Source organism: Chiloscyllium punctatum, chromosome 22 (assembly GCF_047496795.1).
Source record: "Chiloscyllium punctatum isolate Juve2018m chromosome 22, sChiPun1.3, whole genome shotgun sequence".
NCBI lineage: Eukaryota > Metazoa > Chordata > Chondrichthyes > Orectolobiformes > Hemiscylliidae > Chiloscyllium > Chiloscyllium punctatum.
In genome coordinates this window covers 86,783,589-86,809,295 of record NC_092760.1, presented here as the reverse complement: position 1 = coordinate 86,809,295, position 25,707 = coordinate 86,783,589, and the positions used below count along the sequence as shown (strand labels likewise).

Here is a 25,707-nt window from a genome sequence, read left to right as displayed (position 1 = left end):
AAAGCTGTGTGTTCCACTTCAAATAGTTGACACAACAAAACTACAAATTGCAAAACCACAAATACTTGCCCCACAAAGTGGCACCTCATGCAATTTCAAAGTCTTCTCGCTTAACTTCCTTTAGACAGTCTTTATTCACTCCAGTTTGTCCACAAGTTGTATTCCGCAGTGGCTGTCTTCCATCCAAGGTCCAACTTATGATTAACGTCAATAAGGTGGACTTTCCCTTGAGTCATTCCTGATGAAGGGCTCCTGCCTGAAATGTTGATTTTCCTGCTCCGCGGATGCTGCCTGACCTGCTGTGCTTTTCCAGAATTAGACTCTCAACTCTCCCTTGAGTCATGTCAATCCTGATGCTGTAGCCTTCCAGAGTTCCTTTTAAACTCTCATCAACAGCACTACAGTTCTCAGTCTGTAGTTTTTCTGCCTGCCTGAGTTATTCACATCACTTTTCAGATTCAGTTCCTTGCAGCTCGCCCATACATCGTTCGTCCATACTTCCCTAAGACCTTCTGAAGTTCTACTTTCTTCTCACTGTTCAACAGAAAAAACAGCTTTTGTTGACAAGAGCTTTTCTTGGTGCTGCTGATACAAATTCTGTGTTTTGCAACTGGGCTGCAACAGTAAAACAGAGGGTGGTAGGCGTTTGGAACGTGTTGCCAGCAGAAGTGATAGGGGCAGGCTCGATAGATTCATTTAAGATGCGTCTGGACAGATGCATGAGAAGGTGGGGAGCAGAGGGATACAAATGCTTAGGAATTGACTGACATGTTTCGACAGTGGATTTGGATCGGCTCAGGCTTGGAGGGCCGAAGGGCCTTTTCCTAGGCTGTAAATTTTCTTTGTTCTTTGACACAGCTTGAGTTCACTTTAATCAGCCATTTATTGTAAGCATTCATATCCATAGCAACCTCAGCCAGTATTTACATCTTCAAAATAATTTCATACCCAAGACCAATTAGCCCTTTCCACAATTTTCCCCATTTTTCACTTTGAATGTGATGGTGCTTTCACAAAATAAAATACAGGTTTTTCCAAAGATCAGTGCTCTTCTACATTAACTTGATACCTGTTTCCATTTATTCTTTTCAAAATCTAGTAGTATGGCTTTCCCTTTGGAATGTATGCTTTGAGTTGAATCTATCATGTGCTTTACATCATACAAACTTTTGTCTGTTCTGGTTTGAGTATTGGTGCCAATGTTTGTGCAAATGAAGATAGTTAATGTTGTAAAAGTAATATCTAAAATTCAGTGCACCCATGCCTACAGTCACGTTCCTCATGGTTTGATAATTAAAGATTCAGGTTGCTGGTAATAGCTAGCTAACTTCTCCCCATCAAGTACAGTTTCACACTTAGACTTCAAAAATAATCCCCAGCTCCTCGACATTGTGACATATTTTGCACTTTCAGCTACTCTTATTTGACCTTTCCATGGTAACTTACGTCAAGGATGTTTGTCCAGAGTTTGTGTCAGTCAGTTTGGTCACTTGTGCCTCCAACAGACCCCTCAACCCACCTCATCTCAGCAGCTTTTCCAGAGGATTTATTAACCATCAATCCAGTTAATTGTTTGATCGAAGCATTGTTGCTGACATTAATTTCTTTCGTTTCCTCATTTTCACAAGTCATTTGGTTCCATAACATTTCGAGATTTTCTCTGTTGTCCTCCATAAAGAAAGACACAGTGACCAGTGGGGTACCGCAGGGATCAGTGATGGAACTGCAGCCTTTTACAATATATATTAATGATATAGAAGATGGTGTTAGTAATAACATTAGCAGATTTGCTGATGATACTAAGCTGGGTGGCAGGGTGAAATGTGAGGAGGATGTTAGGAGATTACAGGGTGACCTGGACAGGTTAGGTGAGTGGTCAGATGCAGTTTAATGTGGATAAATGTATTGTTATCCACTTTGGTGGCAAGATCAGGAAGACAGATTACTACCTAAATGGAGTCAATTTAGGTAAAGGGGCAGTACAAAGAGATCTGGGTGTTCTTGTACACCAGTCAATGAAGGTAAGCATGCAGGTACAGCAGGTCGTGAAGAAGGCTAATGGCATGCTGGCCTTCATAACAAGAGGGATTGAGTATAGAAGCAAAGAGGTGCTTCTGCAGCTGTACAGGGCCCTGGTGAGACCACACCTGGAGTACTGTGTGCAGTTCTGGTCTCCAAATTTGAGGAAAGACATTCTGGCTATTGAGGGAGTGCAGCGTAGGTTCACTAGGTCAATTCCTGAAATGGCGGGACTACCTTACGCTGAAAGACTGGAGCGACTGGGCTTGTATACCCTTGAGTTTAGAAGACTGAGAGGGGATCTGATTGAGAATATAAGATTATTAAAGGATTGGACACTCTGGAGGCAGGAAACATGTTTCCACTGATGGGTGAGTGCCGAACCAGAGGGCACAGCTTAAAAATACGGGGTAGACCATTTAGGACAGAGATGAGGAGAAACTTCTTCACCCAGAGAGTGGTGGCTGTGTGGAATGCTCTGCCCCAGAGGGCAGTGGAGGCCCAGTCTCTGGATTCATTTAAGAAAGAGTTGGATTGAGCTCTCAAGGATAGTGGAATCAAGGGTTATGGAGATAAGGCAGGAACAGGATACTGATTAAGGATGATCAGCCATGATCATATTGAATGGTGGTGCAGGCTCGAAGGGCAGAATGGCCTACTCCGCACCTATTGTCTAAAATAGTTATTCAGTTTTTTTCCAGCATTTCAGGGTTAAAAATTCCCCGTCTCCATCAGCGCTTGACACTTTTGACATTTCTAATTGTTTTCAATTCGCATCGTAAGAGAAGCTTTTAAAGTCTGTCTTTGCCTTTGCTTCTGCGTTCTATCAATGCTTATCACTTTTTTTTTGGTAACCTCATAAGCAACTTCCTTTCAACTTTTAATCTTTAACTTGCTTTTCTAACTGTGCTAGGTTTCTTTTTCTTTACTCATTCACGGAATAAGAATATTGAATGGCCTGGACAGAGTGGACATTGGGAAGATCTCTCCATTGGTAGGAGAGACTAGGACCCGAGGGTACAGCGTTAGAGTAAAGGGAAAACCTTTTAGAATGGAGATAAGGAGAAATCTCTTCAGCCAGAGAGTGGGGAATCTGTAAATCCATTGCCACAGAAGGCTGTGGAGGCCAGGTCATTGAGTTAATTTAAAACTGAGATTCTTGATTGCCATGGGGATCAAAGGTTATGGGGAGAAAGCTGGAAAATGGGTTTGAAAAACCTCCTAGCCATGGTAGAGCAGACCTGATGGACTGAATGGCCTAATTTCTGCTCCTATGTCTTATGGGATGTTGGTGTTGCTGGCTGGGCCAACATTGGTTGCCTATCTCTGAGTTGTAGTTTGAGAAGTTGGTGATGAGTTACTTTCCTGAACTATTGCACTCTACATTTTAAAAATTCATTCACAGAATGTGCATGCCACTGGCTGGGTCAGCATTTATTGCACATTCCTCATTGCCCAGAGTGCGGTTAAGAATCAACCACATTGCTGTGGGTCTGGAGTCACACGTAGGCCAGACCAGGTTCTGACACAGACTTCCTTCCCTAAAAGACATTAGTGAACTGAATGGGTTTTTTTCTGACAATCCACAATGAATTCATCATCACTCAACTCTTACTTCTAGATTTGTACCAATTGCTGCAGTGGGATTTGAACTCTGCTCCCCAGAACATTGATTGGACCGCTGATTAACAAGCTAGTGATTATAACACAAGGCTATCACCACTCCATCATACACATTCTCTCACCCTCCTGACTTTACCTTGTCGATGGTGGACATGCTTTGGGCACACAGGATGTGAGTTACTCACTGCAGGGTTCCTAATCTCTGACTTGCCACGGTATTGATATGGCTCGTCCAGTTCAGTTTCTGGTCAATAATAATCAATCCCCTCCAAGAGGTTGATATTGGGAGATTTCGCGATGGTGTATCAAGGGATGATCAAAAGATTAGCTCTTGTTTGAGATAGTCATTGCTTGGCACTTGTACGGTGTGTGTTACTGGGCACTTGTCTGGATTGTCCTTGACATTCAGCCTGGATATTGTCGAGATCTAGCCGAATGGTTTGCTTCAGTATCTGAAGAGTCATGAATGGTGCTGAACACTGCGATCATTGGTTAACATCCCCACTTCTGACCTTATGATGAAGGGAAGGTCATTGATGAAGCAGCTGAAGATGGTAGGGCCTGGGACACTACCCTGAGGAACTCCTGCAGAGATGTCCTGGAGCTGAGATGACTGACCTCCAACAGTCATCTTCCTCTGTGCCAACTAGTGGACAGTGCCCCCGACTCAACCCCAGTTCCCATTGACTCCAGATTTGCTCAACTTCCTCAATGCCATGCTTTGTCAAATTGTCCCACAAACAGCAGCGTACCTGATTCGGGAATGTGATTCGAGGCTATGTTTAAGGGAAAAGGTGATCTCAGACAGCTCAGCTAGAGAGAGAATGTAACAGTTTCCTTTTCCTTCTCCTTCCTCCTTTCTAACTCATCCTCCCCTATCTTTTCCACTTCATCTCCCTCCTGTTCTGCTCAGACTCCTCTCCCTTATCTTCTTTGTCCTGCTTTGCTTCCTCTTGCTCCATTTCCTCTTTCTATGCTGCCTTTTCCTCTGCTTCCTCCCCCCTTCCTTCTGTTCTCTTCTCTCCACATCCTGTCACTCCCTTCCCTCCTCCTTCCCCACCCTTTTCCTTCTCATTCCCTTCCTTCTCTCCCACTCTCTTTTCCTCTTCCTTCTTCCTCTATTCCTCCTTCATTAATCTCTTATTCCATCTCATCTTCCCCTCCCACTTTTACGTTTCCCTCTTCCTCCTCTCCCAATCCTTCTATTTTCCTCCGTCCAGCTCCTCTTCTGCCCTCCTCCTCTGTTCCTCATACTCCTTCTCTCCTCTCCCCTCCCCTCCCACCTCCCCCACCCCCCTACCCCACTCCTCTTTTCCCTCCTCCTCCTCCTCCTCCTTTTGACGAGTTCACTATGAGACTGGTGCCCTTGTGATGACAGATTGTGGAGGATACAGTAGATCACTGACTTCCGCAAGCACTCTGTCCATGCTTCTGCACACTAAAGGTGCTCTATAAATGCACATTGTTGTACCACACAATTGTATAACACAACTGCTCTTAATTGTGGAGAGTTAAAGTCTGCTGATATGTATTCAGTGTTTGTTTAATGCAAAATCTTTATTAAAAAAAGACTAAGACACGAACCTAAGGCCAAAAGCAATTCAGGTTTGATGGTAGACTTTCATTATTTTTAATATCTGTGCTTCTGAAATGTGTTTGAAAATCCATTCTTATCTTCTGCATTAAAATGAGCTGAATCAATTTTGCAATGACAGCATTTCCCATGTAGAAGACATGGATGAGCAGAGCTTCTGATAAAAGTCTGTTTGTTACAGTTCAGTGCAGTCTTCGTAAACGTGATCCCACATTATTACAGCTGCTTTATCAATGGTTTCCTATTTGCTGTCATTGGAAAGCTCAAAGGAACTTTAACTGAAATGTAGGAAATTTATGGTAATACATCAAATTAATTTATTAATTCGAATGAAATCCTACAGCTAAGCATCATTTTAGTGTTGCAGTCCTTGAATTTTAGTCACACTCACGTACAGGGCTTATTATCCATTTTAACTAATTGTATATGTAAATTAATAAAAATAGATTAAATAACCTTCCATCCTTCCCTGTACAGAGTAAATTCAAGATTATAGTTGTATTTAATCCAGTTTTTTGTTCAGTGGTGTTTTGGTGCAAGATTTAGCATCATTGTGGGGAGATGGTTGGAATTACAAACAGCATTCACAGTTGGACAATACAATCAATGTGAAACTGTCTAATGGCTGCAGTTAATTCTTTGAGACTATAGTACATTACTGAGCAGTATTTAATCACTATGTGATAGTTTAACATGACAAAATATTAAATTGATTGTTTTCCTTGAAAATATAATTTTGGATCTTATTTTAGATGTCAGTAAAGAAGCAAGCTCATTTTTAGTTTTCTAAATACTCAGTTCACCATGTTAATTTAGTGGGGAAGAAAGCAATTTTGAATAAATTCCTGAGGTTTTTTTATGGTTCACTTATGGGATGTGGGCATCCTCAGCCAGGTGAGTGTTGTTTTTTTTCTCTCTTGTCCATTTCTAATTGTCCTTGGCACATAGAACATTACAGCGCAGTACAGGCCCTTAGGCCCTCGATGTTGCACCGACCTGTGAAACCAATCTGAAACCATCTAACCTAAACTATTCCATTATCATGCATGTTTACCCAATGACCATTTAAATGCCCTTTAAAGTTGGCGAGTCCACTACTGTTGCAGGCAGTTCATTCCACGCCCTTACTACTCTCTGAGTAAAGAAACTACCTCTGACATCTGTCCTATATGTATCACCCCTCAATTTAAAGCTATGTCCCCTCATGCTAGCCATCAGCATCCGAGTAAAAAGGCACTCACTGTCCACCGATTTAATCCTCTGATCATCTTGTATATCTCTATTAAGTCACCTCTTAACCACCAGTAGGTGTCTTTGAGTTGGCGCCTGGCTTCAGTGGGGCAGAGGTCAGTGCGCCAAAATACCACTGCACCCTCCTTGTCTGCTGGTTTGATGGTGAGGTTGGGGTTGGACCAGAGGAAGTGAAGGGCTGCGCGTTGTGAGGGCGAGAGGTTGGAGTGGGGGTGGGGGTGGGGGTGGACAGGTTGAGGTGGTTGATTTATTGGCGGCAGTTGGAAATGAAGAGGTCAAGGGTGGGTAGTAGGCCAGCATGGGGTGTCCAGGTGGATGGGGTGTGTTGGAGGCGGGAGAAGGTGTTCTCGATGGGAGTGCAGGTGTCTTGGTTGTAAAAGTAGGCGTGGAGGCGGCGGAAGAAACTATCAAGGTCACAGCATGTGTTGAACTCATTAATCTGGGACCTTCTCCCCAGCCCCACCCCCACCTCCCCTCCCATTTATCTCTCCACTCACGAGGCTCCCAGCCTCATTCCTGATGAAGGGCTCCGGCCTGAAACGTCGATTTTCCTGCTCCTCTGATGCTGCCTGACCTGTTGTGCTTTTCCAGCAACACCCTCTCAACGCAAATTTACTAACCCATCCTTCTATGCCTTCATCAGGTCATTTATAAAAATCACAAACAGCAACGACACACTACTAGTAACTGAACTCCAGGATGAACATTTCCCATCAGCCACCACCCTCTGTCTTCTTACAACTGGCCGATTTCTGATCCAAACCACTAAATCAGACTCAATCCCATGCCTCCATATTTTGTGCAACAGCCTACCATGGGGAACCTTATCAAATGCCTTACTGAAATCCACATACACCATATCAACCACTTTACCCTCATCCACATGTTTGGTCATCTTCTCAAAGAACTCAATAAAATTTTTGAGGCACAACCTACTCTTCACAAAACCATGTTGACTATCCCGAATTAACTTATTCCTTTCTAGATGATTATAAATCCTATCTCTTATCATGTTTTCCAATACTTTACTCACAACCAAAGTTATGCTCACTGGTTTATAATTAGCGGGGTTGTGTTGACTCCCCTTCTTGGACAAGGGGACAACATTTGCAATCCTCCATTCTTAAAGCACAATTCCTGTAGACAATGACAACATAAAGATCAAAGCCAAAAGCTCTGCAATCTCCTCCCCAGAGAATCTGAGGATAAATCCCATCCAGCCCAGGGGACTTACCTATTTTTACACTTTCCAGATTTGCTAACACCACCTCCTCATGAACCTCAATCCCGTCTAGTCTAATGGCCTGTGTTCTCCTCAACAACATTGTAAATACTGAGGAAAAATATTCATTTAGAACCTCTCCTATTTCCTCGGACTCCACACATATCTTCCCACTACTTTCCTTGACTGGTCCTAAACTTTCTCTAGTTATTCTTTTATTCCTGATATACCTATAGAAAGCTTTAGGATTTTCCTTGATACTACCTGCCAAAGACTTCTCATGTCCCCTCCTGGCTCTTCTTAGATGTCTCTTTAGGTCTTTCCTGGCTCAGTTGTATCTCTCAAGTGCCCTAGCTGAGCCTTCTTTACAGAAGCTGTCTTCTTCCTCTTGACAAGAAATTCAACTTCCTTAGTAAACCACGGGATCCCTTGCTCGACCACTTCTTGCCTGGCCGACAGATGCATACTTACCAAGGATGTGCAATAGCTGTTCCTTGAACAAGCTCCACATTTTAGTTGTGCCCACCTCCTACAGTTTCCTTCCTCATCCTAAATCTTGCCTAATTGCATCATAATTGCCTTTCCCCAAGCTACAACTCTTGCCCTATCCCTTTCCATGGCTAAAGTCAACTTAACCGAATTGTGGTCCCAATCACCAAAGTGCTCACCTACCTCCAAATCTAACACCTGGCCGGGTTCATTCCCCAGTACCAAATCCAATGTGGCTTTGCCTCTTGTTGGTCTGTCTATATACTGTCAGGAAACTCTCCTGCACACATTGGACAGAGTCAAGATTAGAGTGTTGCTGGAAAAGTGCAGCAGGTCAGGCAGCATCCGAGGAGCAGGAAAATCGACATTTCGGGCAAAAGTCCTTCATCAGGGCTTTCTGTCCTGCTCCTCGGATGCTGCCTGACCTGCTGCACCACTTTAATCTTGACTCTAATCTCCAACATCTGCAGTACCCACTTTCACCACATTGGACAAAAACTGTCCCATCTAAAGTACTCAAACTATTGCATTTCCAGTCAATATTTGGAAAGTTAAAAGTCCCCCATAACAACCAACCTGTTACTCTCGCTCTTATTCAGAATCACCTTTATAATCCTTTCCTCTATGTCTCTGGAACTTTTGGAGGCCTATGGAAGGTTCCCAACAGGGTAACCTCTCCTTTCCTGTTTCTTACCTCGGCCCGTACTACCTCAGTAGACAAGTTTACAACCATCCTTTCTGCAACCATAATGCTGTCCTTCAGTGACAATGCTGCACCTTCCCCCTCTTTTACCTCCTTCTCCTCTTACTGAAACATCTAATTCCTGGAACCTGCAAAAACCATTCCTGCTCCCCTCCTCTATCCATATCTCTGAAATGGCCACAACATTGAAGCGGGAAAGTGAGGACTGCAGATGCTGGAGATCAGAGCTGAAAATGTGTTGCTGGAAAAGCTCAGTGGGTCAGGCAGCATCCAAGGAGCAGAAGAATCGACGTTTCGGGCATGAGCCCTTCTTCAGGAACATTGAAGCCCCAGGTACCAAGCCATGTCACAAGTTCACCCACTTCAAACCACCTTCTTGCTTGCCAATGCCCTCTTGCAACCTTGAAACCTTATTCATAACTTCACTACTCTCAACTGGAGCTACAATTCAGGTTCCCATCCCCCTGCTGAATTGGTTGAAACCCTCCAGAAGAGCATAGCAAAACTCCCCCACCGCACTCCCCCAGGATATTAGTACCCCTCTGGTTCAGGTATACACCATCCTGTTTGTAGAGGTCCCCCCTACCCCAGAATGAGCTCCAGGCATCTGAATCTCTCCCTCCTGCAACGTCCCTGTAGCCACATCTTCAAATCCCCTCTCTCCCTATTCCTCGTCCCGCTTGCAATGACACAGATAACAAACTAGAGATAATAATTCTGTTTGTTCTAGCCCTCAGCTTACACCCTAACTCTCTGAATTAAGCCTTCTGCCTTAAATCCCCATCTCTTTTCCTACCTGTGTCATTGGTGCCTGTGTGAACCATGACTTGGGGCTGGCCCCTCCTCCCCCTTAAAGATTCCGAAAACACGATCCGAGATGGTGTTGCTGAATCAACGTCTTGAATCACAGCAGTCTCTGGGCTATAGGGGCACACACACAGTGGTTCGGGAAGGAGATACAGGATTTTGCTCTGGAAGGGTGATGTGCGATACCAAATCAGGCAAGTGTAGAGGGGAATGTGCAATTGGTGGCGTTCCATGTACCTGTGTCCCTTGTCCTTCTAGATGGTGTGGACTGTGGGTTTGAAAGGTGCTGTCTGAGAGGATTTGGTGAATTCCTGCAGTGTATCGTGTGCTGATGCACACTGTTGGTAATGAGCATGGGTGGTGGAGGGAGTGAATGTTGAAGGTGATTAACAAGGGGCTGGTTTCACACTGGGGGTGGTTCGAGTGTGGAATGCACTGCTGGAGGAAGTGGTGGAGGTGGATACAATTACAACATTCAAAACACATTTAGACAGGTACATGAACAGCAAAGGTTTAGAGGATATAAATGAAACACAGACAAATGGGGCTAGTTTAGTTTGGGATACCTGGTTGGCAAGGACAGGTTGGGTTGCAGATTCATAGTTCCTTGAAGGAACAGTCACAGATAAACAGGGTAGTGAAGAAGGCACACTTGCCTTAATTGAGTATAGGAGTTGGGAGGTTATGTTATAGCTGTGCAGAACATTGGTAAGGCCACTTTTGGAATACTGCATTTAGTTCTGGTCTCCCTGCTATTGGAAAGATGATGTTAAATTTGAAAGGGTGCAGAATGATATTCAAGATGTTGCCCGGAGGGTTTGAGCTGTAGGGAGAGGCTGGGGCTGTTTTTCCTGGAGTATTGGAGGCTGAGGGATGACTTATAGAGGTTTATAAAATCATGAAGGGCATGAATAGGATAAATAGACAAAGTCTTTCCCCTGGGGTGGGGGGAGTCTAGAACTAGACAACAAAGGTTTAAGGTGAGAGGGGAAAGATGTAAGAGGGATCTCTGGCAACTTTTTCACGCAGAGGGTGGTGCATGTGTGAAATCAACTGCCAGAGGGAGTGGTGGAGGCTGGTATAATTATAACGTTTAAAAGGTTTCTGGATGGATATATGAATAGGAAGAGTTCAGAGGATTATGCGCCAAGTGCTGGCATGTGGAACTAGATTCGGTTGGGATATCTGGTCGGTATGGACGATTTGGACCGAAGGGTTTGTTTCCATACTGTACATTGTTATGACTCTATGAAGGGTGGGAACTGACATGTGTTTTAAAGATTTTCCTACACTTGATGACGTTCATCTCCCCTCCCTCCCAACTACCCCCCCCGCTCCCCGTTTCATTCAAAGCATCATTTTATGGGGAGATTTGGCGAGGAAAGTAAACACCATTGTTCATTTGTAAAAAAAATCAAACAACTATCCCTCCTTTTATTCTTCTGACCCAGGTACCAAATAAATCATGATTGCAAATTAATTTGAAATTCATTTTATAAGTTAAATTTTTAACTTTCTAAGTTAAGAAAAAAATTAACTGTCCTCAGAAAGCTTTAGCTGATGTTTTGAATGGTGATTTTGATCATAACATAAGAACTGAGAGCAGGAGTAGGCCGTCCGGCCTTTTTGAGCCGGCTCCACCACTCCGTAAGATCATGGCTAATCTTTTTGTGGAGTTGGCTCCACTTACTCGCACTCTCAGTGTATCCCTTAATTCCTTTAGTGTTCAAAAGTGTATCTTATCTTAGCTATAAAAACATTTACTGCTGAAAATGTGTCGCTGGAAAAGCGCAGCAGGTCAGGCAGCATCCAAGGAGCAGGAGAATCGACGTTTCGGGCATGAGCCCTTCTTCAGGAATGAGGAAAGTGTGCCAAGCAGGCTAAGATAAAAGGTAGGGAGGAGGGACTTGGGGGAGGGGGTGTTGGAAATGCGATAGGTAGAAGGAGGTAAAGGTGAGGGTGATTGGCCAGAGTAGGGGTGGGGGCAGAGAGGTCAGGAAGAAGATTGCAGGTTAGGAAAGTGGTGCTGAGTTCGAGGATTGGGACTGAGACAAGGTGGGGGAGGGGAAATGAGGAAACTGGAGAAATCTGAGTTCATCCCTTGTGGTTGGAGGGTTCCTAGGCGGAAGATGAGGCGCTCTTCCTCCAGCCGTCGTGTTGCTATGGTCTGGCGATGGAGGAGTCCAAAGACCTGCATGTCCTTGGTGGAGTGGGAGGGGGAGTTGAAGTGTTGGGCCACGGGGTGGTTGGATTGGTTGGTCCGGGTGTCCCAGACACCAAAAACATTTACTAAGGAAGCCTCAATTACTTCACTGGGCAGAGAATTCCATAGATTTACAACCCTCTGGGTGAAGAAGTTCCTTCTCAATTCAGTCCTAAACCTGCTCCCCCTAATTTTGAGGCTATGGAAATGAGGCTATTCCAATTGAAACATCCTTTCTGCCTCTATTCCCTTCATAATTTTATATGTTTCTATAAGATGCCCCCTCATTCTTCTAAATTCCCATCAATGTAATCCCTACTCAGTTTGTCCTCATAAGCCAACCCCCTCAACTCCAGAATCAACTTGGTGAACGTCCTCTGTACCCCTCTCATACCAGTACGTCCTTTCTCAGGTAAGGAGACCAAAACTGCACGCAGTACTCCAGGTGTAGCCTCACCAGCACCCTGTACAGCTGCAACACAACCTCCCCGCTTTTAACTCAATCCCTTTAGCAATGAAAGGCAAAATTCCATTTGTCTTCCTCAAGATAAGATTGAAGAGGCTTTTGATGAAATTTTAAAAAATGGTTTTGGTGAAACATGCCAAATTAAGTCTAAAATTGCTATCTTCTGTGCAAATTCATGTAACCAACAGCACCCCTTGAACAGCATGGGGTGCTCCTAATGTTCTGTGCCATGGGTGAGAAACAGTTGGTCACTCACTGGGAGAGATCAAAACACCAGTTACAGTATGTTACTGGGTTAAAGTCCTAGAATTCCCTCCTTACGAGCATCGTGGGTCTACCGACAGCACATGGACTGCAGCAGTTCATGAGGATAGCTCACCACCACATTCTGAAGGGCAACTAGGGATGGCAATAAATACTTGTCCAGCCAGCGACACCCATATCCCATGAGTGAGTGAATTTAAAAAAAATGTTTGGGTGAAGAAAGGGGAACATATGAATTAAAAGCAGGGGCAGGAACATGTCATGTGACTCACCCACCATTCAATTAGATCATCAGAGAATCCTACAGTGTGAAACCAGCAACTTAGCCTATCACGTCGACACCAGCATTTCAAAGAATATCCCAGCCAGACCCATCCCCTTGCTCTGTTGTTGTAACCCTGCAATTCACATGGATAATTCACCGAGACAGCATGTCTCTGGACAATATGGGTAATCCACCTAATCTGCACATCTTTGGACTGTGGGAGGAAGCGAGAGCACCCAGAGGAAATTCACGCCAACACTGGGACAATGCAAACTCTGAGGGTGGAATTGAACCTGGGTCCCTGGCACTCTGAGGCAGCAGTGCTAACCACTGAGCCACCATGCCATCCGTGCTATACTGTACCCCACCTTCCTCATTTCACCCCCATTCTTACCAAGAATGTACCCTTACTACTTGGAGCAAAGTTCAGCTCAGTCCTAGTGGATGGCCAGTGTGTTTCAATGGACTGCCCTCTCGCTGGCTGCTCAGCAAGTTTGCTCTAGCACTCCAAACCCACTGCATAAATTTACACATGGGGCTCCTCCATTTAATAGAGCCAGGATTAAACCATTCATGAAAAAAGGGAAGAAAGAGATAATTTTGAGAAATGTATAATTCTAGTATGTTTTATGTTGTCTTTGTTTCTCCTCAATTGAACCTTAAAGGTGTTGAAATGACTTTTCAGGTAGTTTTGGATGTTGGATGTGGAACTGGGATCTTGTCCATGTTTGCTGCCAAAGCAGGAGCCAAGCATGTGATCGGAGTGGACCAATCCGAGATCATTTACCAGGCCATGGATATTGTAAGGTAAAAAAATTCTGGGGCTTGGGTTTTTTGCTTTGTGCTTTCCTAGCTATTGTTTCAGGCACAGTCCTTAAAATTACCGTTTTAATGAGAGAATTCTTTTGCGTTGAAAGTCAGGCAGGAGACTGATTAGGGATGCTGGGAGGGTGAGATAACAGAAAATGGACAGTGATAAGGATCATGCCCAGGAAATAAATTTTACCAGCTTGAGTAATTATTCTGTCTCGCGTAACGTTAGCTGTCATGGTAATAGCATATTCAGAAAGATGGATATGTTGTCTATTGGGGCTAAGAATCATTAAAATTTAAGAGTGGAAGTTGCTTGCTGATTGGATTTCCGTGTTTGCAGCTAAAGACCCACAATAAACAACACTGAAACACACTGCAGAACTAGCAATGGTGTGGACTTGTTCCTCATCACTGCTGCCACAGGGAGTGAATGAGCAAGATTGTTAGCAAAACGTGTTTCATTGTTGCAGGAAAAAAAAGACTTGCAGTTTAAAACAGAGTGGGATTAGGATCAGATTAGCACGATCTTCGGAATATTGAGACTGAGAACTCCTGGGACTGTGGGAAGACTGTTTGGCCTCGATGACTCCTAGTCAAATGTTTGATTTTTGCTTCTCAGTGCTATAAGTGAGTCGCTTAAAGTCCCAACAGGTTTCCAAGATGACAAAAAGAAAGTGGTGATGTCACTGTGTTTTGACCTATGTTTTGTAGTATTGATGTGAATTTTGGTCTGTTCCGTGCAACTAATGTCAGTCCCTGGAATTGGGTTGCTGCTTTTTCAACCTCACTTGTGCATTACTTGCCTGCAGATTAGGTAGATTGGCCATGCTAAATTGCCCATTGTGTCCAGGAATGTGCAGTCGAGGTGGATTAGCCATGGGAAATGCAGAGTTACGGGGTGAATGCATGGGTGTGGGTCTGGGTGGGATGCCATTCAGAGAGGTAAAAACAATGACTGCAGATGCTGAAAACCAAATACTGGATTAGTGGTGCTGGAAGAGCACAGCAGTTCAGGCAGCATCCAGTATGCCGTTCAGAGAGTCAGTGTGGCCTGTTTCCACACTGTAGGGATTCTGAGAAATATTAGAACAAATATTGTCCATATCTTTAACTGATCTCTTCTATGTCTCATGGAGGAAGTTGACAATGAAAGAGTTGAATTGGTGTTCAGTAATTTGTAGTTGTTAACAGCGATTCATTTCAAGGTTGTGTAGAGTACTTGCCTTACCTTCCCTCCTTCAGAAACCTCTGCAGCCAACGGTAAAGGTAAAGTCACCACAGTCTTATTAGGTGGCTCTCTCATTAGAGAAGAACAACTGATGGTGGTGGTTTAACTTGAGGGTCACTGTGCCTCAGATAAAGGGAGGGACAGAGAGAGCCCTACGTATGGTAACCTCAACCAGTGCAGGAATTTAACCCATCCTGTTGACGTCAATCTGCATCATAAACCAGCCATCCAGCCAACTGAGCTAAACCAAGCCCCATATCCGGGGACTGGCCACCGGTGAAGCGCTATCATGTTTTGATTGCACTCCTGTTTATTCTGTAGGGAAACCATTATTATCAGGCTCAGAGTATTATCACAGGAGGACCACGATGCATTTTCTTTCGCCTGAGCATCAAACATGGTGAGGTGGGAATGAGGAAAGACGGAAGCAGAGCTGAATCAAGTAAAACTGACCCGAATCATTCCAGTGATTTCAGAGATAAATTGACCACAGCACAAGTGATAGAGGTTGGCAGAGCTTTTTCCTCAGAACTTACTGCACAGGGGAAGACCATGCAGCCTACTCCACCTGTGCTAGCCCTTTGAAGGAGCGGCAAAGTTGTGGATCCCTTGCCTCTTTCCCTTTAAGAGTATATTTTCTTTCCCCTTTTCCAATCCTTTTTGAAAATTGTGATTGAATTTGCCACTGCCTGCCTTCCGGGGCAGTGCATTTGTATCACTGCACTAAGCAAACTTCTCCTTATCTTTGTCCTTCCTTTTTTGCCTGTCATCTTCTGATTTCCTGCTCCCATTTGGCATGGTGCTGACGTATGTAGTGCAGGCTCTCTGAGTGTGAGAGAGGATTGGAAAAGCGAATGAAGCTCTGCAGTTGCCGTATTCATTATAAGGGACAATCCTGACCATAACATTTCTTGTAAAGCCTGGACGTAAGTTGCTTATCTGTCATCTTGACTGTTGTAGTGCAATGTAGAAGAATAACTGTTGACACTATTGGCAGTTTGTGATTTAAAATGAACAGAACCTTCATTAACTTGTTAGCAAGTGTGAGAACTGAAGTAACCACAAGATCCAATTATTCCAATTGCCCTCAAACTGCCACGAGTTTTCCCAAGTGACCTCTGCTTTCCCTTTTACCCCACTCTAACTCCTCACAAATAAGTTCTTGATTTATTTTCCCATTCCCTCCTCACTAAAGAACCTTGGACAAGGGTGGGAACTCTCAGACCGACCAATGCATGTTTGCTGTTCCGAAACAGTATGAAAATAAAATCAAGAAAATAAAGTTGATCCGAATATGTTTCCTTAAACCTGACATGGCGTGCTGTTTCAGGGTGACCTGTTCTCTCTTATATTAGCCTCTTTGTTCTGCAGTAGGCACTGTCAGGTGGAAGGAAAAATGTCCCTCATTTATAGAGTGGAAATTATTTGCCAAGGAAATTACACCATAAATTTTGACTGAGGTGCTCTGAGCATACCATATGCCCAAGGTTATCAGTGGATTGTCTCAAACTATTTGGATCAGTTAGTTAATTTGCTCTGTTCCACTTCCCAGCACCTTTATTCTGCAGACAACAATCACTTCCATCTCCTGTTATAATGCTTATGGACAAAATTAAAATTGTCTGTGTATTCTTCTCCCACTCCCTTTCATCTGATTTTGAGCTCTCTGTTATGCTTTTCTCCTTCATTCTACTTATCATCATGCACCTTTTGAAGTTTTTAAATTCTGCTTCTTTGTGAGTCTAAATCCTCTAGATGTGAACAGAAGGTATTGCTACAATGGGACTGCAAATAAATGTGTGACTGATGATGAAGAAAGTAGGAGAGAGTGAGGTCTGCAGATGCTGGGGAGCAGAGTCAAAAAGTGTGGTGCTGGAAAAGCACAGCAGGTCAGGCAGCATCCAAGGATCAGGAGAGTCGATGTTTCGAGCTTAAGCTGTCTGTCAGGAATGTTGAAGAGCTTATGCTCAAAATGAAGAAAGTAGTCCCAAACCCTTAAAAGTAGTTCCCAAAAATCAGAAGCTATTCGTCGAGAAATAATCCCAAGGTGGCCTAAAAAAACCAGTTTTGGTTACATATCGATGCCTTTTAATGGGAAGCCTTATTTCTTGCTTTGGCATCTCTGCTTGTCACGACTATTCATTCTTCCTTTTTGTTTCATCGTCTTATTTCTGCCAGTCCACCCTATTTTCTCTCTCTCTCACAGACTCCATGACAATCTGCTTATGTGCCTCTGCGCATTTTCTGAATTTGCCAGATGGGAGCCAAACTCCTGTTGATTCAAGCTGCAACCTGGATTCGACAGGCAGAAGGAAGATGGGCGTAAAGGGATCAGGTGTTGAACTCTCGGGTGGCAAAGCAATTATATAGGCATGAAAACAGACCATTTGGCCCATCTGTCCACACTGATGTTTATTTTCCCAAGCTATATTCAGTGATTAGGGTCTCAAATTGCCCAGTCTAGGGCCATTCAGGGGCTGCGATAGGGGGACTTGGGTAAATCTTTGAAGGTGCTTGTCTGCACCCACCCTCTGCCATTCCTGCCCCCCTCTGTGTTGTTTTTTTCCCCAAGACAAAACCGACCCAGCCTGCTGATCTTTTCCTGATGTATGTATGACCCGTGTGGCTGAAAGTAACAAAAGCAAGAGACAAAAGCAACCATTTAGGAGCATGGAGGCCATGGATATGGGATCAGAAGAAGATTGAGGCATGAGTTTGGGATGAGAGTAGATTAGGACTAGGGTATAACAGTAAAGCACAGAAATAGGGCAGGCATGTGTAAAATGTAGATTGTTGAGGAGAAATGGCAGGTTGTAAGACTTAGTGGGATTGGCATCTTTCCAAGTGGTTGATAGTTGTGGATAATGAAGGCCAGTCCTGTAAATTGAAATTTCTGGGGATGACCTGATCAGCGCATTATAGATTTATTAGAATCTTAAGCTGTGCGCTTTAAAAGTAGATACACTCTTGAAATTATACTGCTAAAGTAGTTTAATTTGTATTAGCAAATTTTTGTCTAAAGGCAAAAGCAGGCAACTTCTGACCAAAAAGTACCTAGAAGGCAGCTCAGTATATAAATAGTCATTTGGAGTACAGAGCTAGTTGGCAGTTGACTGTCAGTCGTCATTTAACTGGTACGTTCTCCATGGCAAAGACTCCAATTAGCACTGTCTCCTTACACAACATAACAATATTGTTCCCTTTTATGTTAGTATGTCTTGTGAAAGTCCTATGTGAGTTTCAGATAAGTGTCAACAGTATGTAAAATTTGTCCAGCATTGCACAAAATAGTTTGGGGTGAACTATCAGTAGACAATGAGCCAAAAAAAAATTACACTGGGCAGAGCACATGTGACAATTTGACCGCTTGCTCTAATGTGTCCTCATTTTGCTTAATATCAAGTGTCTGTTTCTTAATATGCCTGTGAATCCCTATGGGAAGTTTTACTAATTTCAGGATGCTATATGTTAGTGTCAGTGTCAGGAAATTAATTCTTGGGTATTTAAATTTCACTCTGTACCTGTTTGTACACTTATTGTTTAGCAAGCTGTTCTTGTTTCTGATGCCAGGGAAAATGAACTGGATAGTGTTATCACACTCATTAGAGGAAGGATTGAGGATGTCGAACTTCCAGTTGCTAAAGTGGACGTTATTATTTCGGAGTGGATGGTGAGTGTTTTTAAAAGAAAGTAATCAAGTTTGCCACATTATGAATGTACAGCTGTACAAGTGTTTGAACGTAACAACTACCTTTTTTAAAATTTCTGCTTCTTTTACCCCTTATGTTGCTATGAAACATGAGAGGCACTATATAAATGCAAGGTTTTGTTTTGTCACGTGCTGGTTAAGATTGTGAGTTCTCCCAACTGTTGCAGAGATCTGGTTCCGTAAAGCTATGCTGGTGCACTTTCCTGTTAAACCCAGGCTTCATCAATGGTTTCAGGAAATGGTGACTCTGTGTGTCTTCATTTGCTAAAATTTCATTCGATAACCTTCTATACCTCCTGGTTCATAAGACCATACAAAATAGGAACAGGAGTAGGTCATTCAGCCCTTCGAGCCTACTCTGCCATTCAATGGGATCACATTCCTCGTCCAGTTCATGTATTTTCCCCCTAATCCTTGATTCCCCGACTCTCTACCTCAGTCTTAAATATACACAAAGTTTCTGCACCCACAGCTTTCCGCGGCAAGGTCTCTCAAAGAGTCACAACCCTCTGAGAGGAGAAATTCCTCCTGAACTCCGTCTTAAATTCGTGTCCCTTTATTCTGAGACTGTGTCCCTTAGAATGTACCATGAAGAGAAGCAACCTCAGTATTTACCTTGTCAAGCCTGTTAAGAATCCTATATGCTGTATTGAGATCACCACACACTGTTCTAAACTCCAGTGAGTAGAGTCCCAACCTGTTTAACCTTTACTCATAAAGCACTGCCTTCAGACCAAAGATCATCCTAGTGAACTGCCTCCAATAAAATGATATATTTTCTTAAATAAATTGAGGGGAGGCAATAGTCCAGTGGTATTATCACTAGGCTGTTAATCCAAAGACCCTGGTAATGTTCTGGGGACCTGGGTTCAAATCCTGCCATGGCGGATGGTGTAACTTGAATTCAGTAAACTCTGGAAGTAAGAGGTTAATAATGACCATTAATCCATTGTCAATTGTTGGAAAGCCCCCTTTGGTTCATTGATGTTCCTGAGGAACATCCTTCCCTGGTCTAGCCTACAAGTGACTCCAGACCTGTCGCAATGTGGTTGACTCTCAACTACCCACTGGGCAATTAAGGATGGGCAATAAATGCTGGCCTGGCCCTCATCCTGTCAATGAATTTTATAAATAAAGTACCACAACTGCTCACAATACTCCAGATCTGATCTCACCAGCACCTTATACAGCTGCAGTAAGCCTTGCCAACTATTATACTCCAACTCTTCTTGATATAAGAGTTCAGTGGAACACCAGGAAAACACAGTCTGGGGTCACTGTTTCCCTGGTTTGAACTCGGTCTGTATATACTTCAAAATTGCTCTGGGTCATTCTGCCATTGCATGTTCCACCTGATTGAAAATCAACCTGATGTTAGGGTTTGAAATGTTGTACACTGCATATCCTGGGTATAAATGCACCAACAGAGGAACGCATGAGAGACAACTACATGCTGCAAATTATCTTCTTGATCCATGCTGCTTTTAGTCTCTAGAGGTGGGCAGCAACCTCAAAAACTGTGAGAGAACAAAGGACCCAGGAGTAGGCCATTCAGCCCATTGAATCTGTTCCACCATTCACTGAGCTCGCGATTGATAAGTGGGCTAACTCCAAAGACCTGCCTTTGAGTGGGTGAGTGAGTTATTTAGTGTCATATATATGTAGAAAGATGCAGTGAAAAGATTGATTTGATTTATTATTGTCACATGCACCTACATATGATGAAAAGTTTTGTTTTGCATGCAGTAAAGGCAGGTCATAACGTACAAAGCGGGTGGCTCAGTGGTTAGCACTGCTGTCAGACAGCCCCAGGGACCCAGGTTCAATTCCACCCTGGGGTGACTGTGCAAACTCCACACAGACATTTTCCCCATGTCCACCTGGGTTTCCTCGGGGACCTCTGGTTCCCTTCCACAATTCAAAGATGTACAGGTTAGGTGAATTGGCCAAACTAAAATGTTCATAGTGTCCAGGGATGTGTAGGTTAGGTGAATTAGTCAGGGGTAAATGTAGACTAATAGGGTAGGAGAATGCGTCTGGGTGGGTTACCCTTCAGAGGGTCGGGATGAACTTGTTGGGTCAAATGGCCTGTTTCCAAACTGTAGGGATTCGATGAATGTGCATAGCCTCACCACAATCCAGTGCTGTTTTGAGATGCGAGGAGAAAAAAAGAAGTTGCAAAGATAGAGTTCATCCTTCAAACACAGCTCCAGGGCTTCTGCCAGGTCTCTGCACGGTAGTCCAGGCCTCTCGGAGTTGCCCACAGTGGCTACAGCAATGAAGATTCTGTCAAGAGTCCACTCTTCAGGCGTACACAGCCAGGAGTCTCTGCTCCAGGCACCATCTCTGCCACAGCCAGCTACTCGCCAAGTCTACACTCCAGGTCTAAGTACCCAGGACTCCTCGGATTGGGCACTTGCGCTGCTGCAGGTGATGCCCCCTCCCTCGAACCGGACACCACTCTGGCTTCCCAACACCATCAGAAGATGAAGGGAATAAAAGGAGAGAGAGATAAGGATGCAGCCAGCCTGGAGCGGATGGGTTCTGGAGTCTGAACATCCGTGCAGGTGCTACCATCTTAAAGAGGGCCCATATCCCTTGATACATTTGGTTAACAAAGATTTATCTATTTCATTGTTATAATTAACAACTGATCCAGCATCAACTGCTGTTTGTGGAAGAGAGTTCCAAACATCTCCCATCCTTTGTGTGTAGAAGTGTTTCCTAACATCTCTCCTGGATGGTTCTCAGACTATGCCCCTAGTTCCAGAATCCCCCAAACAGAGGAAGGACAATTGCTGACGTGAAAATGCTCCTTAAGGTTTTACTGTTGTGTGCGGGGGCTTTCTTCTGAGCTTGTATCGCTACATTTCTTCGTGCTATTCCACGGTTGCTGAGGAAGTACTGTACACCCCTATAAAAATCTTTGTGAGCAGCTTAGCTGATCCTGATGGAAGGAGTGCCCCAAAAGTTTACCAGTCTGATTCCTGGGAGGCAGGACTGATGTATGAAGGAAGATTGGATCGACTGGATGTAAAAGTATGAGAGGGATCTCATAGAATTTATAAAATTCTAACTCCACTCTCAGGAGACTGGGTAAGCCATTTAGGACTGAAATGAGAAGGAATTATATCAAACAGTCAGCTTGGGATAGGAAGGATGTTATTAAACTGAAAAGGATACAGAAAAAATTTACAAGGACATTGCCAGGTCTGGAGAGTTTTGTGCTATAAGGAGGCTGTATAGGCTGGGACATGTTTCCCCAGATGCTGAGGGTGACCTTATCGTGGTTTATAACATCATGGGCGGACATGGATAAGGTAAATAGACAAGGTCTTTTCCCTTGGGTAAGGGGAGTCCAAAACTAGATGGTATAAGTTTGAGGTGAGAGGGGCAAGTTGTAAAAGGGACTTGAGGGACAAAACGTTTTCATGCAGAGGCTGATACATGCAGGGAATGAGCTGCCAGAGGAAGTGATGGAGGCTGGTACAATTACAACGTTTAAAAGGCACATGGATGAGTATATGAGGTTTTAGAGGAATATGGGTCAAATGCTGTTAAATAAGACTAGTTCAGTTTAAGATACCTGGTCAGCATGGATGAGTTAGATAGAAAAGTCAGTTCCCTTACTAGGTAACATCTTCAGTGGGCCTCATGTGAAGCAATGCTGAAAATTCCTGCTTTATCTATCTGTTTGGGTTTCTTTGGGCTGGTGATGTTATTTCCTGTGGTGAAGTCACTTCCTGTTCCTTTTCTCAGGGGGTGTTAGATGGTGTCTAACTCGATGTGTTGGTTGATAGAGTTCCGGTTGGAATGCCATCCTTCCATCCAAAACCTCAATCTGAGCTACAAATCTTCTCAAAACTCACTAAGAAAAGTCAGTTTCTGTGCCTTATGACTCTATGACTGTCACCATAAGTGGTTGAGGCCAAAATACTGAATGCTTTTAAGTAGACGTTAGCGACCATTGGGTATGGAGAAAAAGCAGGGACAGAAGCCGAAGTTGGATGAATAGCCATGATCATATTAAATGGCAGAGCAGGCTTGAAGGGCTAAATGGCCTACTCCTGCGTTATGCTTCTATGTTTGCTCCTGAATTGCAAAATTTTTATTCAATCTCTCCTCTTTGCCCATTTATGTTGTTGTTTCTGTTCTTTCAGTTACATCACTGGGTATTTTCTGCTTCAGATTTATTTCTGCTGTTGCAAAATTACAATCATTTCCTCCTCCTGCCTTGTTCATATCTCTGTCTCTGTGCCCCACTCTCTGAATACACTTCGCTCTCTCGCTCTGAGATGAGTCTTTGGGACGGTTTTATTGATGCGAATGCTTTCCGTATATTTTCTTGGATGAGTTAAGGTACAGATCAGCCAGGATCCAGTTCCAAAAATACTTGCAACAGTCCCAACACACACATCCCTTAGCACAAGCAGTAAAAATGGAACAAACTAGAGCTTACAGGCTTGAGGTTTGAGAGAGAGAGAGGTCAACAGCCTGTTTCACACATCCCCTACTGTATGGTGGCTCAGTGAGTAGCCTTGCTGCCTCACAGCACCAGACTCCCAGGTTCGGTTCCAGCCTCAGGTAACTGTCTGTGTGGTGTTTGCACATTCTCCCTGTGTTGCGTGGGTTTCCTCCGAGTGCTCCGGTTTCCTCCCACAGTCCAAAGATGTGCAGGTCAGATGAATTGGCCATGCTAAATTGCCCGAAGTGTTAGGTGCATTAGTCTGAGGGAAATGGGTCTGGGTGGGTTGCTTTGGGGAGGGTCGGTGTGGATTTGTTGGGCTGAAGGGTCTGTTTCCACACTGTAGGGAATTTAATCTAATCTACTGAAACTTAACTGACTAAAGTTCTGAATTGAATTAAAAAAACTCTAAACCAAGGCAGCTAGCTGGCCACTCCCCTTTGATTATACCGGTTTTTTTAAAGACATGAAAGCTTTTAGCCTGAAGCACTATCTGTTTGGGGCAAACAAAGGGCCCCAATAAAACTTTCAAACCCAGGCTCGTTGGAGCCTGGCCACTTACCCCCCTGTCCCCCCCCCCCATCTCTGGGGGAAAAAAAAACTCACGGGCATAGTAACCTTGTAAAATGAACCAGTATTGTGACAACGTGACCAGAAGACTATAGGAGCAGAATTTAGCCATGCAGCCCACTGGGTCTGTTCCACAGTTTGATCATGGCTGATATGTTTCCCAACCCATTCTCCTGCCTTCTCCCCATGACCTTTGATCCCTTACCACTCAAGAACGTATCTGTCTCTGTCTTAAATACACTCAGAAACTTGCACTGCACTCCCTCTGTGGCAATGAATTGCACAGATTTACCACCCACTGGCTGAAGAAATTCCTCCTCATCTCAGTTATAAAAAGTTGTCCCTTCACTATCACCCTCGGGCCCTAGTCTCTCCTAATGGAAACATCTTTTCTACATCCACTCTATCCAGGCCTCTCACTATTGTCTACATTTCAATCACATCCACACATATCCAATTCAACTGTGTCTTTTTCAGACACAGATTCCTCAACCGCTCCTCATATGACAAGCCCTTCATCCTCGGATCATTCTTGTAAATTGCTTCTGGAACCCTCCCCTCCAATGCCAGTACCTAAAATTGATTTCACCACCTCCCACTATGGTCTGGGAAGGGGATAGAATTTACACGATGAGGAAACGCTGCAGTTCGGATGGGGGAGCTGGATGCTGATCAGTTTGGAGAGGAAATCTGGGGAATACATCTGGCTTGGGTAATTGGAAAAAAAAACCTGTGGGGACAGCTTCCCTGTCGAGTCAGGATTGTTTCCTCTAATTTTCTTCGGGTCAGAACTGCTGAACTGCCAGTATTCCCAAAGGAATGGCAACATGAGTAGAGCAGCTGGATTGTGACAGTTAACATAGTGGAGGTGAACATAATAATACTTGTGTAATAACATTGCAGTGTTGTTAAGTTATTACAGTATTACTGTAGTGAAGAAAATCTTTTCAAATGATTTCTCTTATGTAGGTGGTCATATTTTTCTTGATTTTTGAATCACCGCAGTTCAATGGTCTGTCACAAAATTAAGTTCCTTTAAAGGTCACTTGTGTATAGAAATAGATTTTTGGAAATATCTGCAGTAATTAGGTGAGGCTGTCAAAACTGCAAATAAATATGCTGCGTGACTGTTTAATATTCATTTTTTCACCCTATTCAATTTCAAAAACAATGGTTACGCAGAGCAGTTTTGTGAGCTTAATGGTTTACTTTCTGAGCTGTAACAGCTCACTGCTTGTATATTTAAACGAAACATTGAGAGCGTTTGTTCTGATTCCTGTGAATTGTCCAACAGCGCCATGTTTTAGACAGATACTGCAGGGATCATTCAGTCCCACAGTCCTAGCAATGCAGCAACCTTATCAAAGGCAGGGGCTGTGACTCAGTAATAAGAAGGAAATACAATAGGAACAGTCCTGTATTTTTGTTAGTTGCTGTGTGTTGTTAGAACTCAAGAAACCTACCGGTTAAGAGTTTCAGCAGTTAAAACAAACATGACCAACTTGACTGCTTTTCAGTGAAGCATGAGTGAGGTCTACCTTGAGTGTTACATTTTGCACTGGGTTTTTGTTAGAATCATAACTTCATTATTGACTGCCGCACTGATCAGTGTTGACCTCCAATATGGATGACTGGTTTCTTTAGTAAGAGTTAAACATGCTTGCTGATTGAGTCATCCAGTTTTCTTGCTTATGGTTATAATATCATTATTACACTTCTCAGTTTGAGTGTTCACGCAATAATACAGGTAGTTCCCGGGGTTGATAATGCAGTCTGTTTGTAAAGTCGCTTTGTACGCAATTCAGAACACAATACACGACAATGTAAAATAGCTGTTTGAGAGTCCAGGAAATGTTCATATGTCAGATCTTTAAAATTGTACCCCTGAATAGAATCACGTTCGTCGGGTGAGCGTTCATAAGTCAGATGTTTGTAAATCGGGTTAGAAACAAAATAACTGCAGATGCTGGAATCCAAAGTAGAGAAATAGGAACCTGGAAGGACACAGCAAGCCAG

General features: G+C 43.6%; 1 protein-coding gene across 2 annotated transcripts in view; it reads left to right on the top strand.

Annotated features, from left to right (window-relative positions):
• Positions 1–25,707, top strand: part of prmt3 (protein arginine methyltransferase 3) — a 198,819-nt gene that overhangs the window by 34,423 nt on the left and 138,689 nt on the right. For both annotated transcript variants that reach the window (XM_072592765.1, XM_072592764.1), the window contains exons 9-10: positions 13,592–13,713; positions 18,518–18,617. In XM_072592765.1, the coding sequence (XP_072448866.1) occupies positions 13,592–13,713; positions 18,518–18,617 (222 nt within the window). The remainder of the gene's footprint in view (positions 1–13,591; positions 13,714–18,517; positions 18,618–25,707) is intronic.